The sequence below is a fragment of the Engystomops pustulosus genome, chromosome 4, assembly GCF_040894005.1.
Source record: "Engystomops pustulosus chromosome 4, aEngPut4.maternal, whole genome shotgun sequence".
NCBI classification, from domain to species: domain Eukaryota; kingdom Metazoa; phylum Chordata; class Amphibia; order Anura; family Leptodactylidae; genus Engystomops; species Engystomops pustulosus.
The window spans coordinates 114,626,418-114,646,089 of NC_092414.1; the positions used below are offsets into that span (position 1 = coordinate 114,626,418).

Here is a 19,672-nt window from a genome sequence, read left to right on the forward strand (position 1 = left end):
GTTGACATCTACCTGGGAGTGGCTGGAAAGGAGGAGTTTACCCCCCCCCCACCCCCTCTTGGGAAACCGCTCCTCCATGTGTACTTTTCAAATAAATTAATAGCTTCCATCACTCAGGATTGGCTGTAGAAGAGCAGGGGGCATCCCTGAACCAAGTGATGGTTGTTTTCATATATTTGAAAAGGACACATGGAGGAGCTGTCTCCCAAGGGTGGGGGTAGGGGGAAAACTGCTCCTTTCCAGCCACTCCCAGGGGACGAGTGCCTAGTCACACAGCACATCTTTATTTCTGTAAAACCTACTTTTTTTATACAAACACTTTGGAAGTGTATGTACTATGCTCTGCGGGGACTGGGGGAGTGCTAAAAATGGGTCTCCCAGTGACAGGTTCCCTTTAAGGATCAATATGGAATTACACACGATAATGCAAGGACCGTCTAGGAGTCACATATTGCAGAACTATACACAGCCATGTAAATATTATTTGTAATATGTTTGATTTCGTGCAACTGAAGACACTGGAAATAATGGATCCATTGTAAACACTTTAAGATTAGTACAACATCAGGAAAAAAAATATTTTTCTATTATATAAAATCAAATATTTCACTGAGAACTTAATAAAAATATAAAAATTTATTTATCTTTAAAAAGTTATTCTCTCATAGCTGTACAGGGCCATGGATTGTCTTTAGGAAACAATTGATTATTGTGTACGGAAGACCTCAAAAGGTAGGATGCCAGTTCTGTCAGAACTCGCTTCTAAATAACCACACAAAGGCAGCGCAAGCTTTCATTCCTCTGCGATTTGCGGTCTATAGTTTTACTGAATTTCTCCAATCGGCCAGGAAAATTGCAGCAGTCAGGTCAATGGATCCAGATCTGTTACTGTTGCAGCAGATTTCACTCTATCTTGGCCCATTTGTAAAGTATACAGAGAGGGACCCAGCCTCAGAATTTTACCACTTCCAAGACATTCCTCACCTTTGTAGAAAACTGCAAACTGGCAAATAAGAAAAATAAACAGGAATTAAAACAACGAAAGCTTATAACAAACACACACACAAGCATCTGGTCTAAACCCAACAATGGGAGGACTCGAGACAAATCCTAGAATCTAATATACAGAGGGTACGGAAAGTATTGAGACCCCTTTATATGTTTCACGCTTTTCTAAATTTAAAAATTGGCTGCAATGAAACAAAGTTCGCTTCTCGCTCATTAAGTGTCCACTCTTTACCCATCTTGATAGAAAAACCAAATAAAAATCCAAATGTCGATATTTTTGCTAATTTATTAAACAAGAAAAACTGAAATATCACATGGTCATAAGTATTCAGACCCTTTGCTAGGACACTCCTTTAACTAACATGTCCTTTTCCTTTTATTGGAGTGGAGCCGTGTCAGGTCCCGCTGCATGGAGAGGGCTCATGGGCTGAGCCCTCTCCATAGCCGGTAAGTCTTTGATGCATATTGCAGCCAAGACTTACCGGTAACACCCGTGATCGGTGCCATTTTGAAAAATATAAAAAAATTCTATAAAAAGTGATCAAAAGGTCGTACAGTCCTAAAAATGATATCATTGAAAATATTATCAAATGTCGCAAAAAATTATACCACCCACAGCTCCGTACACCAAAGTATAAAAAAGTTATTAGCACCAGAAGATGGCAAAATAAAAAAATATATATATATTTTGTACAGGTGGTTTTAATTTTTGTAAATGTATGAAAACATTATAAAACCTATCCAGTGTGTTATCCCTGTAATCTTACCAACCCAAAGAATAAAGTAGACATGTCATTTGGGGCGCTCAGTGAAAGACGTAATATCCAAGCCCACAAGAAAATGGCGCAAATGTGTTTTTTCACCATTTTCACTGCATTTGGAATTTTTTTCCCGCTTCTCAGTACATGGCATGGAATTTTCAATACCTTCACTATGAAGTGCAATTTGTTACGCAGAAAACAAGCTGTCACACAGCTCTTAACGTGTAAAAATAAAAAAGTTATAGATTTTTGAAGGTGGGAAGTGAAAAATGGAAATGAAAAAACAGGAAAGGGCCCGGTTAATGAAACTGATTGGACATGCAGCAAAGACTTACCGGCTATGGAGAGGGCTCAGCTCACTAGCCCTCTCCATGCACCCGCAGCCAACCCGTGACGTGCCATTATGTCACGGGTCGTTAAAGGGTTAAATAGAATAATTTTTGGACGACCAAAACTCTTTCTATACCTAGCTGTCCAACCAAACTAAGCAACTAGGGAGGAAAGCCTTGGTGAGAGAGGTAAAGCAGAACCCTAAGATCACTGTGGATGGAGCTTCAGATATGCAGTAGGGAGAAAGTTAAAAAGTTAACCACCACTATAGCTCTCCACCAGTCGGGGCTTTATGGTAGAGTGTGCCAACAGAAGCCTCTCCTCAGAGCAAGACATATGAAAGCCTGCATACAACTTGCAAAAACACACACAATGAACTCCCAGACTATGAGAAATATGATTCTCTGGTCTGGTGAGACGAAGATTGAACTTTTTGGTTAGTGGTATGTGTGGGAAAACCAGGCACTGCTCATCACCTGCCAAATACCATACAATGACCCTATGCACACAGCTAAAATAAAGCAGTGGCTTCAGAACAACTGTGTCCATTCATGATTGGCCCTGTCAGAGCATCTCTGGAGAGACTTGAAAATGGCCTCCACCAACATTCACCATCCAACCTGAGGGAACTGGAGAGGATCTGCACAAAAGAATGTAAAAAACTTGTTGCATCATTCCCAGACTCATGGCTGTACTAGCACAAAAGGTGCTTCTATCCAATACTAAAGAAAGGGTCTGAATATTTATTACCATGTGATATTTTAGAATTTGTCTTGTTTAATAATTGTTTTTTTCCTGTTAAGATTAGGTGCAGAGTGTACATTAATGACATTTTTTTGATCTTGTCAATTGGCTGCAATGAAAGCATGAGCATTTTAAATGGGTCTGAATACTTTCTGCAGCCACTATAAAACTTGCACTTCTTTTCACCTATTTCCCTGCCCCTTTCATTTTGTCCACTCCAGACCCAAACACTTAAAAGAAAAATCAGTTTGTAAAGTTATATACAACCAGCATATTCATTGTTTGGTTGTACACTCACCGGCCACTTTATTAGGTACACCATGCTAGTAACGGGTTGGACCCCCTTTTGCCTTCAGAACTGCCTCAATTCTTCGTGGCATAGATTCAACAAGGTGCTGGAAGCATTCCTCAGAGATTTTGGTCCATATTGACATGATGGCATCACACAGTTGCCGCAGATTTGTCGGCTGCACATCCATGATGCGAATCTCCCGTTCCACCACATCCCAAAGATGCTCTATTGGATTGAGATCTGGTGACTGTGGAGGCCATTTGAGTACAGTGAACTCATTGTCATGTTCAAGAAACCAGTCTGAGATGATTCCAGCTTTATGACATGGCGCATTATCCTGCTGAAAGTAGCCATCAGATGTTGGGTACATTGTGGTCATAAAGGGATGGACATGGTCAGCAACAATACTCAGGTAGGCTGTGGCGTTGCAACGATGCTCAATTGGTACCAAGAGGCCCAAAGAGTGCCAAGAAAATATTCCCCACACCATGACACCACCACCACCAGCCTAAAACGTTGATACAAGGCAGGATGGATCCATGCTTTCATGTTGTTGACGCCAAATTCTGACCCTACCATCCGAATGTCGCAGCAGAAATCGAGACTCATCAGACCAGGCAACGTTTTTCCAATCTTCTACTGTCCAATTTCGATGAGCTTGTGCAAATTGTAGCCTCAGTTTCCTGTTCTTAGCTGAAAGAAGTGGCACCCGGTGTGGTCTTATGCTGCTGTAGCCCATCTGCCTCAAAGTTCGACGTACTTCAGAGATGCTCTTCTACCTACCTTGGTTGTAACGGGTGGCGATTTGAGTCACTGTTGCCTTTCTATCAGCTCGAACCAGTCTGCCCATTCTCCTCTGGCATCAACAAGGCATTTCCGCCCACAGAACTGCCGCTCACTGGATGTTTTCTCTTTTTCGGACCATTCTCTGTAAACCCTAGAGATGGTTGTGCGTGAAAATCCCAGTAGATCAGCAGTTTCTGAAATACTCAGACCAGCCCTTCTGGCACCAACAACCATGCCACGTTCAAAGGCACTCAAATCACCTTTCTTCCCCATACTGATGCTCGGTTTGAACTGCAGGAGATTGTCTTGACCATGTCTACATGCCTAAATGCACTGAGTTGCCGCCATGTGATTGGCTGATTAGAAATTAAGTGTTAACGAGCAGTTGGACAGGTGTACCTAATAAAGTGGCCGGTGAGTGTATATAAGTGAACCGACAATTGTACAAACTTCTGGCCTGCACATATAGGGGCTATGCAAGTACAGATTTCATGCACATATTCCAGACAGGTCCTTGCTTCTAAGGACGGCACTTACAATAATAATAAGCATTTTTCATAAAAACAAAATTCTTATTAGTGACCAAGTTTAATACATTCTCATGGAACAGATAGTAGCTAACATTTGGTAGACATATTGTTGGTATATGACATTCCTTAAGATGATCCATAACCATGGTTACAGTAGTCACTAATGAGCATAAGATATGCACAGCATGTCAGCCATATGGTTCATTTTCTATCTATGGGCAGGAGTCGTACTCTAAGTGTTTCTCCACTAAATGTGGGTACTGAGCATGTTTGTTTTATTTGAGAAAAAGGTTTCAGGATTATAATTTTTTTTTTACAGGATTACATGCGACCAATCCATGCCTAATACCTGGCATTTAACCCTTTAATGTCGAGGCCCTTTTTTGATTTCGCGTTTTCATTTTTCACTGTAAGCTGTAAATGGCTTATTTTGTGCGTAACAAATTGTACTTTGCAGTGATGGCATTTAACATTCCATGCCGTGTACAGGGAAGTGGAAAAAAATTACTTATGCAGTGAAATTGGTGAAAAAACTAATTTGGGACATTTTCTCCTGGGCTTGGTTTTTACAGCTGTGCGCCCCAAATTGCATATGTCTCCTTTAGTCTTTGGGTCGGTATGATCACGGGAATACAAAATTTATTTAGGCAATGTGTTTTAATACATTTAAAAAAAATTCAAAACCTTCTGTACAGAATCTGTATCTGTTTTGCCATTTTCTGGCAGTAATAACTTTTTCATACTTTTGTCTACGGAGCTGAGTGACATGTAATTTTGAGGGATGAGCTGATGTTTTCTTTGCTACCATTATTATTAAAAAAATTTTATATATTGTAAAATGGCAAAAAGTGTTGATTCAGACATTCGGGCGCCATTTTCCTTTACAGGTTTATAAAAATAGCTAAATTATTCCTGGCTTTTAGTTTATTTTATATCAGTTCTAGGGAAAGGGGGTGATTTGAAGGATGTTTATTTTATTTACTTTTAATTTTTAAATTTATTTTACCATTTTTCCCCATATACTCTAGGGTGCATTAACCCTATATTGATCTTATCATAAACTGCTATACTACAGTATGGCAGTATATGGGGATTTTACTGATCATCTGATGGTGTGCAGGGAGTATGTTTACCAGAGGAGGAAGGGGGTGTTGACTTGGGGCATTTCAAGAACACCCGGCTGACTCAGTTCCCAGAATTACAATGGGGGAAGTGGGGGAAGAAAGAGAAAGAAAAAAAAGAGAAAAAGAAAGAGGGAAAGAGTGTGAGCAATTTTATAATGCACAGGAGCCCCTGACTCATTCCACTATCATGCAGAGCAATTCACTAGATTAAATGCGATAGAACCTGGGGTTTGGAGGGCTACATGTGCCTGACAAAATCCCTTTAACCCCTTCATGCTCTGTGACGGATATATCCTATGATATGAAGGGTGTATGAAGAGGGCTCATGGGCTGAGCCCTCTTCATACAGAGATGGGCTTTGCTGCATATTGCAACAAAGACCCATCACCCACGGTCAGTGATCGCACCAATCGCAGGTGTTAACCTCTTCTTTGCCGCCAGTAAAGTTGCTGGCGGCACTTAAAACATGGCACCGCCATGTTTTTTCCGATCGCCGCTCCCCCAAACAGCATTGGGGGGCAGCGATCGGTTTACATGACAGCCTCAGGTCTTCCGAAGACCCGAGGCTGCATGGTTTCAGGAGATTCGTTACAATGAGCCAGTGGCTCATAGTAACGAATTGCAGTATATGGTAGGAACAGTAGTATTGCAGTATATGGTAGGAACGATCTGACTATCTAGGGTTAAAGTGAAAGGGAAATGGGGGGGGGGGGGGAGAGAAAAAAAAACTAAAATATTAAAAATTCTAACCCCCCCCCCTTTCCCCAGAACGAATATAAAACATAATAAACAGTAAAAATCAAACACTTGAGGTATCGCACCATCCCAAACTACCCGATCAAAATATAAAAACGGTTATAACTGGTGGTGACCTCCGAAACGGGAAATGGCGCAAAAATGTCCAAAGTGCGACTTTTACACCTTTTTACATGACATAAAAAAATTTAATAAAAGGTGATCAAAATGAGGCACACTCCTCAAAAATGGTAGCAATGAAAACGTCCGCTCATTTGGCATTTAAATTACAAATTCCCGTCTGCTATAAATATGCTTATAACACTTCTGTTTCTAGTCATTTAGAAATAGAATCTTATAATTGTTTGTGTTTGTTTCATACCTGTCCAGGTGTAAGAGCGCGTATTGGTTTCGCCAGTGTGGCCCAAACTGTGCCATCCTGATTTAACGTTAGTACACATGGCACTAGAAATTGTAAATACAACAATTAGAAAATATCACATATACTTTGTTACTCATGCACAATAACATTGAATTAAATTAATTTCCCTCTCCATATATTTATCCTATAGACTTGGAGAATGGGTGTCATGTGGATATACAGATAAAGGGTTACAAAAAAACCATCTCTAAAAGTAATGAAACAGTGTATAGTATTAATTATGGTTTACATCCCAGATCATGCCCATGGCAATTATAACTTTACTGCACCCAGTGAACAATGTAACCATTGAAAAATAAGTCTCATGTTATTTCTAAGCTAGGCAACAAGACGTGACAGGCAGAGCATTTCTTGGGGATTACAGAACGCTGTGGGTGCATTACATCAAGGAACAAGTCCAACAGCATAATAGACAATCTTCCCGAGAGCTCCTATAATCACACAGACATGCCAGCCTGGGATATGCACCAACACTACAGACATAATGTCATTACCTGTGATAAACATGGAACCTTTGGGCTGTCAGGTAGAAAATCCTAGGCAGTAAATCAGTGAGCAGTGTTACATGCCCCTCCTAAGAGCTCGGAGACTGCAGCCTCCCATGTCTATACATAGAAATACGTTGTATAAATTGAGGGGGGACAACACTGCCCCACATGCTGTTTATAGGCGCAGGACCTGCTAGTATAAGGACATACAACACCCTTAAACACATTATTACTGAAACTTCTCACTAGATGCCCGAGTTAACACGTTACAAGGCAGCATCATACTGATCCTTTACTATCTGTCAGACTGAATGGTAAATATTACTGAGGTTTTCCAATGGGCGGTAGGAAAGAAAATTAAAGCGCTTTCTTCTGGCTGAAATTTTCCTCTTGACATTTACACTTCTATCACAAGTTCCTAAGCAACAGACTGTAAACTGGGGCTTTGTTCATAGCGCTGCCTGGTGACACAGTTGGCTGTATGTCACAGCTAAAGAGCAACTGACAAGTGATGCAGAAGGTCTTCCACACAAGCCAATCTTTCCTTCCAATCACTTCAGCAGACATGCAGGTTGCTAATTCTGCTAATGCCTTAATATTGTCTCATCACCTACACTGTACATCCTCTTAGAGAAGAGATTATAAATAAATATAAATATCTAATAATGTGTGGTCACACACCAATCACAGGCTCACCTACCTGAACATCAGAACTCAGTTGCAAAAAAAATAAAAAAATAATTGTTTAAAGTGATCCTGTTAACAGGAATGTGATTTGTAGCTGGTGACAGGTTCCTATGCGTTGCAGATTTTAAAAATGGCTTTGGCAGCATTTTGAATCATTTCAGTAGTTTATAATAGTTTACTTTACATTACTTGGTTCCCTGTGTGTGGTGTGCCCTGGGGAAGGGAGGGGGCTAGCATGCATTCTTCCTCTTCTCCACAACATCCACCTCTCCTCCTTGCTCAGTGCACATAAGAGGAAGTGGGCAGGGAAGAGGGAGCTGCACGATTGTGAAAGAGAGAAGACTGACATAGGCACACAGGCTGCAGCTGCCCCCTATCCAGAATTAGCCACATGCTTCTGGCTGGGAGGCAGGTAATGTGAAATAAACTATTATAAACTACTGAAATGATTCAGTATGCCAATAAGGGCATTTTAAAATCACCATACTCTATTAGAACCGGTCTCCGGCTAAAAATCACATTCCTGGTGATAAATTCCCTTTAAAAGGGGTGTAAGGCCATTTACATTTTCAGACACCTTTTCAACTTGTAAGAGAAGGTGGTAATGCCATATGGTAGGACACACCGCTCCATAATTTGGTACTAGCATAAAAAAAGTTAAAGAATAGATTGCTTAATATAAGACTAGACAGTCTTAAACAACTGCTACTCTATGAACAACATTGCTGTAGTCTCCCAGTTTACATTAGACTATACTGCATGTATTATACATCACATACAGTTTTTTTTTCACTTTTTGTACACTTTTTTTTTACATAAATAAAACTACTATTGTTGATTTTTAGCCAGCCCTATGTCTTGGGTGGGAAAAAAATCCAACAAAGCAGTGAAAGCTTTACAACAGTGTTAACAATTCAAAGCAGACAGGAGATAAGTTGCAGATTTCTTCTAATCTTCAGAGAGCGCCATCTGCTGTTGAAATACTAGAGATCACCAACTTGAATTTTATGCACCAAATGCAACCTGCAGATTTTACAGTGGAATTTTAGGCTTGTTCATATATATGAGGTTAAATCAGACTTGTGGACAGCTCATAATCAGAGTGAATTAATGTAAATAAGAACTTGCAGTAGAGAGCAATTCACTGCAGACAATTCACATACTAGCAATCATTAACAATTCCTGTGCTCAGGAAAACATACCAAGTGCCATCTGGTGTTGAAATCTAAAATGACAGTCCATCATTTTGTTATTCACCAGCTCTGCAGGAGGCTCCTCTGCAATCCAATGCATTCTGTCGGTCCGCAGTAGGTCCCTGAACAAGGCTGGGTGATCTGTACATGGAGCCTTTAAAATACACAATTAGTGGTCATTTACTGTAGATTCAGACAGGTTTCTTAGCCATCTTTTTCCTTATGGGGACACCTTACAAGGTACTTTCCTTACCTGACAGGTTTGACATCATTTACCGTTTACTGGTAAAAGGAGTTACTATTGCTAAGACTTGTTAAATGTGGATTTATAAGCGGTATTACATCTGTATTATTGTGTATTTAGTGGGTGTGAAAAGTAAGCTATTGTGTTATTGAGATCCGTTATGTGAAAACGCTGCATGTGCTAGCTTTGTCTGTTTTTTTTTGAGGGTGGAGAGTGATATGTAATGCAAGAAGATGAAGATGGTCCACATATTAGTGCAATAGATGCAACTTCACATTGATTTATCTCTTTCAAGGTGGTTTTTAAAATATATAAAACATAAAATATAAACCTACAAATATTATCCTATAAACCCCTTAGATTGAAAAAGCCAGGAGGAGGAGCCTAATGTTTAGCTCCACCCACTGTCACAGGAAATCAAAGCATTAACTGCATCAGAAACCAAAACAATTACTGATGCTGATGGTTTCTGATGCTTGTGGAATTACTGTTAATTGTTTTGCAGCCTAAGAAATTCACATGTCTGTGTTTGTATACAACAAACATCAAATTCACAACTATGTTTATGCACATTAGCGTCTCATGGACTGTACTTCTGGGAATACTGGGGTTATCAGTGTTTTTCTGAAATTTTTATTGTGACTTGCACTGCTTATAGTATATGCAAAGCAATAAAACAGAAACACAAGACATTCAGACAATGATCCTAAAGCTGCTCATGGAATGCATCAGAAATTATTTTGGAGACCCTTGTAATAAAGCTTCTTCACAACTACCTTACACTGTGATTATTTAGGTTTGACATGAATGATGCACCTACCACAAAGATATCACCTGTGGCAACATCCTTATCAACCACAAACCACGGATCTCTTAGGCCGCCTATCCTTGCCCTCTGGCCCAAAGTGAACAGAAACCAACCTGAAATAAAGAGAATAAATATAATAGTTCTATTCAATTTGTTCTAGACTGATCATGCACATTTTATTTTTAGATGTGTCCAAGTCTATGGCACAGAAGATACTGTAGCTGTTGTGAATACAGGGAACCAGAACTTTAACCCCTTAAAGACTGGTGTATGTGCTTTTTACGACAGTCCTTAAGGGTATTTCTGGTGGAATGCCTTTCTATTGTGTTGCATCAGAAAATTGCAAGACCTAGCGTCCTGCTTCTACTATATACTACTATAAAAGGTAGTGTATCTATCTGCACATAAATAAACGGGGCCCCCAGAAATTCCATTAGGTGCCTGTTCATTTTTGATGACACACTATAAGCATATGCTAACAGGCTTCTACACAATCATTATGGGACATCAGAGTTGTCCTTCATGTGGCCTGCATAAGTCATTAAATTATTTCTATTACACTTTTCCAGTAAGAAAATAAAGACATGAATGACCGCTGCTCCGCCATAAACCCGGTCATTCTGTGTATAATGATACGTTCCTCAACTTACAACAGATTTAAAAATAAAAAAAAATATAATATAATATATATTATGTATATATACACACACACATATACAAAGCACGTCAATGAAAATGGAGGAAACTTGTCTTTTAATGGCAAACAATTAAAAAGATTTGTACAAGAAAACAATATAATATATAAATACCTTTGTGTGTGCCCAAGATTTTACCATCTTCAATTGAGACAAAATTTCCAGGCTGGGGCTCGAGATACTGTAAAAAAGATGTAACAGTAAAATAAGGGATAAATGACATAACATTTAGTACCTGAACTAAAAAAAACATTTTATGAATTAACCTCAAGGATGAATTTTTCAAAATTTCTTTCACCAATGAAGCAGATCCCCATGCTCTAAAAAAGGAAATATAAGAATGATTAGATTACTTATAAATAGGGTATTGCTATACACTGTACTGATTTATTGCACAGTGAAAATTATAATTGTAAAAAAAAATTATAGAAATGGCGTTTTATTTACTGCAAATGATGGAAAGTGTTGAGGTGGAACTGTTAAGTTTATAAAGTTTTTTCCTACAATAACTAAGGAAAAACAATAACTAAAAACTAACATTGCATTCTGTTTGCCAGGAAGAAAATGTACAGTGTAACAGAAGATGTAGGCAATGCAGTGTGCTTGTTCCCATCTCTGCTAGTAATTACAGGAAGCGGCTTCTTAATGTATGTTCTCTCCTGTCTACAGGCTACTCATCATACACCAACATACATACATTCACCTCCTCCTCCCAAAGCTGCTATATTTAATAAATAATCTTGTATGCTTTGTCTCCTTTTCCTACAGCATGTCAGCATCTTTTTTTTATACTCTGTACTCAGCAACCCCACTGTCCAAGGATGAAGGGAGAGTGAAGGCATCTACTCAACGGCCTGGCTGACACATCCATCTTCGCAGGTAGTGTGTATAGTAGTCTGTATTAGATCGTAGGTCCATCTGATGCATATATGTGAGTTTTTCTAATAATCTGTTTCAAGGTTACTGTAACTAATGCATGTTAGTATGGACGTAAAAGGGACATAAAATTTATCTGTTAAGGTCACACATCTGCGTTGTTCTGTAACGAAATCTAAAGAGGCTAAGGAGCAGCACCGGGTTTAAAAGAGAAAAACTCGGGTGCAGGTCTTCAGGGTCCAGTGCTGGCCCGTATAATCAAGGAAAAAAGATAATGAAGCAGCACTCCGTAGATGTAGTGAAGTGAATTTATTCCACCTTCATGATGCGACGTTTCGTCTATTCTATCAAGACATTCTCAAGCCTTGCTTGATTGAATAGACGAAACGTCGCATCATGAAGGTGGAATAAATTCACTTCACTACATCTACGGAGTGCTGCTTCATTATCTTTTTTCCCTGCGTTGTTCTGTAGTAACACTCAGGAGAGACTTCAGATGGAGATTCTGTGTCTCAGGCTAGAAAGAAGCATGATATAGGCGTTTTTGGAATTCAAAGGCTCTCTGCAGCTGTGCTAAAACTATTTTTTACCAGATAACTTCTAAGTTAAGTTTTAAAGTGAAGAAATTTGACTTAAATCATCTTGATACATAAGTAAAACGTCAGATAACTGAAGTTAGATCATGTGGCATAAATAAAGGAAAATTTGCATGTGGCCCCTATATTTTAGGATGTACTGGTGAGGAGAGGGTTAAGGTTTCTGCAGCTCAGGAGACATGCTGTAGGTGTTTGTTATATCAGAAGACCTGCTGTACAGACAAGCATGCATGATTCTTCAGACTTCAGCTATAATTTGCACTGAGACAGGGCAATGAAGACATCATTATGAAGAGTCGGGGGGGGGGGGGGGGTTAACAGCACCCTGGTACAACATTAAATTCTGAAACACCAGTCATCTCCTTTACCTCAGTAGCTTTGGCATATCATGCAGGTAAACATCTGGCATATCACATTCCACTGCTCCAGCACCAAGCTCCCTGGGGCCAGCGCTAATATCAATGTCACAATTCAGAGCAAAATCAGAATTGAGATAAACTGAATAAATTGGAATGGAATTTATTTGATCACCCACCAAGTTCAATAACTGGAATTACCTCTTTCCTCTTCAACACATGATGAAATCCAGCTTCAGCTGCAATTTTCTTTACAAAGTCTTTTGTCAATCCCCCAAGTGGGAATAAGGTCTTTCTTAATGCACATTGTGATATCTGACTGAGGAAGAATGTCTGGTCCTTGAAGAAGTCTGCAGCCTGAAGAAGCTTTACATCTATTGAATTGATAAAGAACACTGGCTTAAAAGCTCTCTAAGTTGTAAACGACACGTCAGTTCCAATTACATCTGTAGCTCCATACTTACTGTTTCTTATTTCAAATCTGTTCCTAAACAGAGTCTGTGAACTCTTTAAATATTGGTTTTGAAATATGTCTTCATCCTCGTGTGAGGTTCTTGCATAATGTCCAGTGGCTATGGCATCAGCCCCTATGGTGTTTAAAAGCGGACAAATATCAAGTCAGGTCTTTTCAGGATTTAAAGAAGCTTTCCAGGATTCAGATATTACTGACCTATTGCCAACCAGCTGATATCAGAAGCTATCACTACTGGAACTGCAGGCTGACCATACACTATGAAGTGGCCATAGTGGAACTATTAGCATGATGAAGGAAAACAAGGGTGTCAAGTTCTGTGGTCACAGCACAGGAAAGGGGTTGAGGAAAGTTATGGGTAGAGACTCATAGGAAGGCACTGCCTCAATGACTTGTGTGTCCCAGCTAAATGGGGTTTAAACTTCAACATCAATGATGTATGGACCCAAATCCATAGATATTTATTCAGCTCATAAAACATAAAAGGTTATCTTCAGTAGAATGACATAGCCCAACACTGATTATCTATCTGCACACATGTGTACCCAGGTTTTGATCTGTGTTTTTCATGCCAATTTCAAGCAGATTTGTCTATTTAGGCTACATGCACACTAAGGTATGCCTGCACGGCTATGGTGCCTGCTCCCCTCTCCATAGAGATGCACGGTGTGTAACACAGGGAAAGATAGGACATGCCCTATCTTTTCCCTGTGTGCGGCACCATATAGCTCCATGCGGCCATTCCTGTTCTATGCCCCCCCCCCCACACACACACGGTTGTGTGCAAGGGGCCTTAGTGTTGTATTTTTACACTTGCATTTTTTCCTGTTTTGTTTCACCTGATCTACATAATTTAAAGCAAAAAATTTTCATCAAATCCACATCATGTGTATTTGATAAAGATTTTCCCTCTCCAAAGTAAAAAAAAAAAAAAAAAAAAAAAAAAAAATACACATGCAAAAGTCTGCGACAACACACAAGAAAAGTAACATGATCATTATTTTATCTTACACACTGAGCAACAGTTTCTGTGCGGAAAAAAAACATCTTGAATAGTGACGAAGTGCCTTTATTCTGCAAAAAAATCAGGAAGTGTCGTGAGTGAGAGCGCTTGTCCCTGCTTGGAAACGAGCGCCTCCTTCACAGACAAGCGCTCACACTGACAAGCCTTCCCAAAAGCCTGATGACACCAAAGGCTCTTGGACAGGGGGTGGCTATGTAAGGCGTGCATAATTAATAGCTGAAAGAGCGCTTGGCCACCTGTGTAATGTCAACATGCGCATCTGGCACTAATTAGCATATTTTAAGAATCTTTTACTGTGGCATTTAAGCGCTATTCAAGATATGTTCCAGAGTCCGGGGCAGCAGGCCCGCGAAGAAGGAGTGTCTGGTTGAAACCTTCTGTACAGTGTCCTTTAAGCTCTAGATTTTCTGCACAGAATCTGCAACGCGTGCAGATAACCTTATACTTTAGGAATATCTTCACACACGACAAACATGTAGTAAACATTTTGTAACCGTACTCATCTAAATGAGGCCAGACCACACCAAAATTGAATAGAGAGTCAGAGCGGCTCATACACATTTTCTTACCCAAGTTATCAATGGCATAGTTTAGGAAGTGGTTAAACTTGATATGCTTGTTGCACAACACATCTGGATTCGGGGTCCTTCCTTTCTCATACTCATTCAGGAAATAACTAAAGACAGGCAGAGAAGAATTACTACAGTAGTTAGAGGTCAATATGGTGCATGAAGAAATGCTGAAAGACATCTACTCTGCCAGTATGCCCATCATATCAAGCACTTACCTAAAAACCTCATGCCAGTACTCCTTCACATAGGACACCTGGTGGAAGGGAATATCCAGCTTCTGGCAGACTCGGTAGGCATCCTCACAGTCTTTCTCTGCACTGCACATGCCATGTTCGTCCACCACATCCCAATTGTTCATAAAGACACCAGTTACCTGGTAACCTATCACATTTTATGATGAAGCCTTAGATATTCTAAAATTGACGTTGGCATATTGTACAACTGTACTTGTTATAGTAATAAAAACCAAGTCTACAATTCAATACCATCTTGGGTATTTGTCCTAAAATGTAAAATAAAATGTAAAAAACATTGATATAGACCTTTTCATTCTTATACATGAGCAGTCAGGTAAAATCAATGGCTCTGCCCGCTTGCTTTGGGCTTCAATAACCTTAGCATTGATTCTTACAGGGGATTTCTTTACCAACACAATGAATATCATATTCCTTAGGATAAGCCCCAACATAAAACCTGGTAGGGGTCCCTTAGCCTTCAGCAGCAGATACATAGAATATGGTTTCAGTAGGCAGAGCAGCTTCCATTCATTTGAATAAAGATGCTGTGAACCCACACATACTTCTGCTTCCGTTCTGTTTGTAGGGTACACATCAATCTGATAGGATGTCATAAATGGTTTTAGCCTAGAAAAACCCTTTAAACTTTGCTTATACTCTTTATGAGTAAGACTTCTTTATAGAGACATACACAAAAATGGACAGTGCTCTTTAACCCCTTAAGGACGCAGGGCTTTTCCGTTCATTTCTCGCTCTCCAACTTCAAAAATCCATAACTTTTTCATTTTTACGTGTACAGACCTGTGTGAGGGCTTATTTTGTGCGCAACAAATTTTACTTTCCCGTAATGTTATTTATTATTCCATGCCGTGTACTGCGAAGCTGAAAAAAAATTCCAAATGTGGAAAAATTGAAAAAAAACGTTCTTGTGGGCTCAGTTTTTACGACTTTCACTCTTCGCTCCAAATAACACGCCTACTTTATTCTTTGGTTCGGTGCGATCGCGGTGATACCAAATTTATATAGGTTTTATTGTGTTTGAATACATTTTCAAAAATTAAACAAATGTGTACAAAAAAGAAAAAAAAATTTTTGTCATCTTCTGAAGCTAATAACTTTTTCATACTTTGGCGCATGGAGATGTGTCAGGGGTCATTTTTTGCAAAATGAGACGACGTTTTCATTGCTACCATTTTGAGGTCTGTGCGACATTTTGATCATTTTTAATTTCATTTTTTTATGTGGTGTAAAAGTCGCATTTCGGACATTTAGGCGCCATTTCCCGTCTCGGAGGTCACCGCCGGCCGTAACCGTTTTTATATTTTGATAGAGCAGGCATTTTGGGATGGGGCGATAGCTAATATGTTTGTGATTTTTACTGTTTATTATGTTTTATATCAGTTCTAGGGAAAGGGGGGTGATTTGAACTTTTAATATTTTATAAATTTTTTTTATTTTTTAAACTTTTTTTTTTTCACTATTTCTTAGACCATCTAGGGTACATTAAACCTAGATGGTCAGATCGCTCCTACCATATACTGCAATACTTCTGTATCGCAGTATATGGCATTTTTGCAGGTCATTCATTACAATGAGCCACTGGCTCATTGTAACGAATCTCCAGAAGCCATGTAGCCTCGTGTCAAAAGAAGACCCGAGGCTACCATGGCAACCGATCGCCGGCCCCCCGATGACGTTCAGAGGCGCGACCATCGTAATAAAGATGGCGGCGCCCGCGTGTTTTAAACGCCGCCGGCGTTGAGAGGGTTAATAGCCGCGATCGGTGCAAGCACCGACCGCGGTTATTAGCGGTGGGGGTTTTCTGCAAAATGCAAAAACACCCACCTTTGTATGAAGAGGACTCAGCCCGTGAGCCCTCTTCATACACTCCTTATACCTCTGCGCCGTAGAGCTACGGCGCAGAGCGTTAAGGGGTTAAAGAATTAAAGGGAAGAGGATAATTGGTGACAATAGCCACATGGGCAAAGAGCCATTTCACTTTTGTAAAAGCAAGGGTATTCTCCATATCCAGAATTCGCCACCTTGTCACCACAATGTCCAATAAAAAACATAGTACAATAGTCGCTTAAAAAATATCTTATCGGAATAGTCCCTGAGCGTTTCTTTGGGTCTCCACGTCCTGAATAATCCTTTAAGTACGAATTAAACACTCCCCACACGGTTATTTGCTATTTAGCAATTTTTCTTTATAAAAAATATCAATTGTTACAAGCATTTTAGGCAAAACATAATCACCCAAGTGTGAAAGTCCATATAATCCAGCGTGAACTTCAGGGAAATGAGCTGCGCACACCGTAGTTACTCCATTCATGAGGATGGCATCCAGTACATCATGTGACGTTACAGGGCGTGGCCCCTTCTTCAGACTTGTCACATGAAGTTCACGCTGGATTATAGACTTTCACACTTGGGTGATTATGTTTTGCCTAAAATGCTTGTAACAATTGATATATTTTTTATAAAGAAAAATTGCTAAATAGCAAATAACAGCGTTTCATTCGTACTTTAACAATAAAAAACATACCACGATTGTCGTGCGGAGAGGGGATCCGTGCACAAGTTGGAACCTTAATGGGTGAGCTGATTTTTTCATTCCATATTGTAGATACAATGTCCAATTCATGTTAGACTTATATCCCAGATTCCGTCAGGGTGGATATATACCTCGTGCGAGGCTGTGTCACAGGCTTACCCAGTCTTTCCCTTTCGGCAATTTCCGTCAGCTCCATAGAGATTAATGGAGCAGACCAGTCATGAGCGGCCATCTGCTCCATTAATCTGACGGAGCGACGAGGAGTCCGACCCCTCGTTCTCGCATCTGTGGGGGGTCTCACCACTGAGACCCCCACTGATCAGCAAGTTAGGCCCTATCCTGTGGGGCCCTACCCTGTTAACCCCTATAACCGTTTATTAGCTGCAGGACACTGGCAGCACATTGTCACCCACAGGTCAGCATGTAACTCAGTGGGGCACAATGGGGTACACTGACAGTGAACTATGGTAACTGCCCATCAGGTGGGGATTTGCATTCACTTTAATTACAGTAACCTGCTGCCAACCATGACCAGGGTAGTCACATGGACTAATACTGCACAGTGTAAAAACTGAAGGATTGTGTGACTTCACTTCATCATGTGCCGTAGACGGGCCATGTACGAGGGCTCACCTCTCCTCCGCAGCAGCAGAGCGCTCACTGCGCTGTCCACCCCGCCTGACATGGCGCACACTACGTGCCGCACCACCTGCATGCTGCCCCTGTGCTGCTCAAGGAGAGTCACGCCGGTCCTCTCAGCTGTGAGGCGGAGCAGCACTCATATAGCCTCGGCCAGAAACATAGCTCCGCTTCAGACGTGCCTATGTCATGTCAGCAGCTTCCGCTAGATGGCGGTGCCATACTCATGTTTCCCCGTGAAGCGAGGTTTATAATAAAGGTACTGTACGATCCCGAGCCATGGGCTCAAGTGTACATGCTGAGCCTCAGGGGGAGGGACACAAACCGACCAAAACATTAATACTAGGCGAAGTCTATTCAGGTGACAGTGACGCATACGAAGGGTTGGGTGTTCGTGAAGCAGCAGACTAAATGAAGTATTAAAGTCACCTCTGTCATGCAAATATGGAGCTCCGCCCCCTTGCTGCAGCTAAACTGTGACATTATGGGGGTCATTTATCGTTATTTTTCTTCCAGTTTTTTTCTGTCTTTTTTGAGACTTTTTTTGCTTTTTTGGGGACATTTTGAAATGTGCGCCGGATATCCAGATTATCTTCTATTCCAGATGTGCTAAATGTCACAAACGACATTTATTATTTCAAATTTTCATACATTTTTTTATTGCAAAAAACTTCAGACGAAACCATGGAAAGAGTGACTTGAGACATCTGTGCAACAGTTTTGAGACATTTGTAACAAATGTCTCAAAAAGAGATGTGAAAGAAAAACTCATTTAACACAAGAAAAAAGTGAGATTGATAAATTACCAAAGTAGCAGACAGAAAAAAGGCCGGGCAAAAACTAGCCAAGACTAACAGAACTAAGATAAATGACCCCCTTTAAGTATCAGGTAAAATCTGATTGCGGCTGTTTAACCCTTACAGGACTCTGTAGGCCCTTTTTCGTCTTTGTTTTTCACTCCCCTCATTCCAGAAATGTGTTAGAGCTTGTTATCTGCGGGACAAATTTTACTTTTTAGTGGCGCCATTTAATATTCCATGCAATGTACTGAAAAGCAGGAAAAAATTGCAGTGAAATTGATAAAAAAAAACACATTTGCAGCATTTACTTATGGGCTTTCATTCTCCAAATGACGTCTCTTTTTTATTCTTTGGGTTGATACGATCACAGGTATACCGAATTTATATAGGTTTTAGTATATTTTTTAAAAATCAGTTCAAGGGAAAGGGGGCGTGATTAGAATTTTTAGGTTTTTTTAGTATAATTTTTTTTAAACTTTTTTTTATTTTTTTACTTTTACAATTTTTCTCCATAGGTTACTTTAACCCTAGGTTGTCTGATTGATCCTATCATATACTGCCATACTACTGTATGGCAGTATATGGGGATTTTCCTCCTCATTCATTACAATGTGCAATTAGCACATAGTAATGAATGGGTTAAATCCAGACAGCCTCGGGTCTTCGGAAGATCCGAGGCT

At 40.1% G+C, this 19,672-nt stretch overlaps 1 protein-coding gene across 1 annotated transcript; it reads right to left on the reverse strand.

Moving 5' to 3' along the window:
• Nucleotides 1-617: 617 nt before the first annotated feature.
• On the reverse strand, nt 618-18,369 carry TRMU (tRNA mitochondrial 2-thiouridylase). The gene is made up of 11 exons (XM_072147104.1): nt 18,187-18,369; nt 14,979-15,144; nt 14,761-14,867; nt 13,160-13,282; nt 12,897-13,069; nt 11,134-11,187; nt 10,982-11,048; nt 10,185-10,285; nt 9,130-9,274; nt 6,693-6,775; nt 618-1,003 (listed from the first exon to the last, which is right to left on the reverse strand). The coding sequence occupies exons 1-11, from the start codon at nt 18,266-18,268 to the stop codon at nt 863-865; spliced, it is 1,242 nt and encodes a 413-aa protein (XP_072003205.1). The 5' UTR covers nt 18,269-18,369; the 3' UTR covers nt 618-862.
• Between the last annotated feature and the right edge of the window lie 1,303 nt (nt 18,370-19,672).

Coding starts and splice junctions, on each gene's coding strand:
- TRMU (XM_072147104.1), bottom strand. CDS start 18,268: ATGCAGGTGGTGCGGCACGTAGTGTGCGCCATGTCAGGCGGGGTGGAC. Junction 15,145..18,186: donor TCTGCTGCTGCGGAGGAGAG/GTGAGCCCTCGT, acceptor AAAATGTGATAG/GTTACCAGGTAACTGGTGTC. Junction 1,004..6,692: donor GCGCTCTTACACCTGGACAG/GTATGAAACAAA, acceptor CTTATTTGCCAG/TTTGCAGTTTTCTACAAAGG.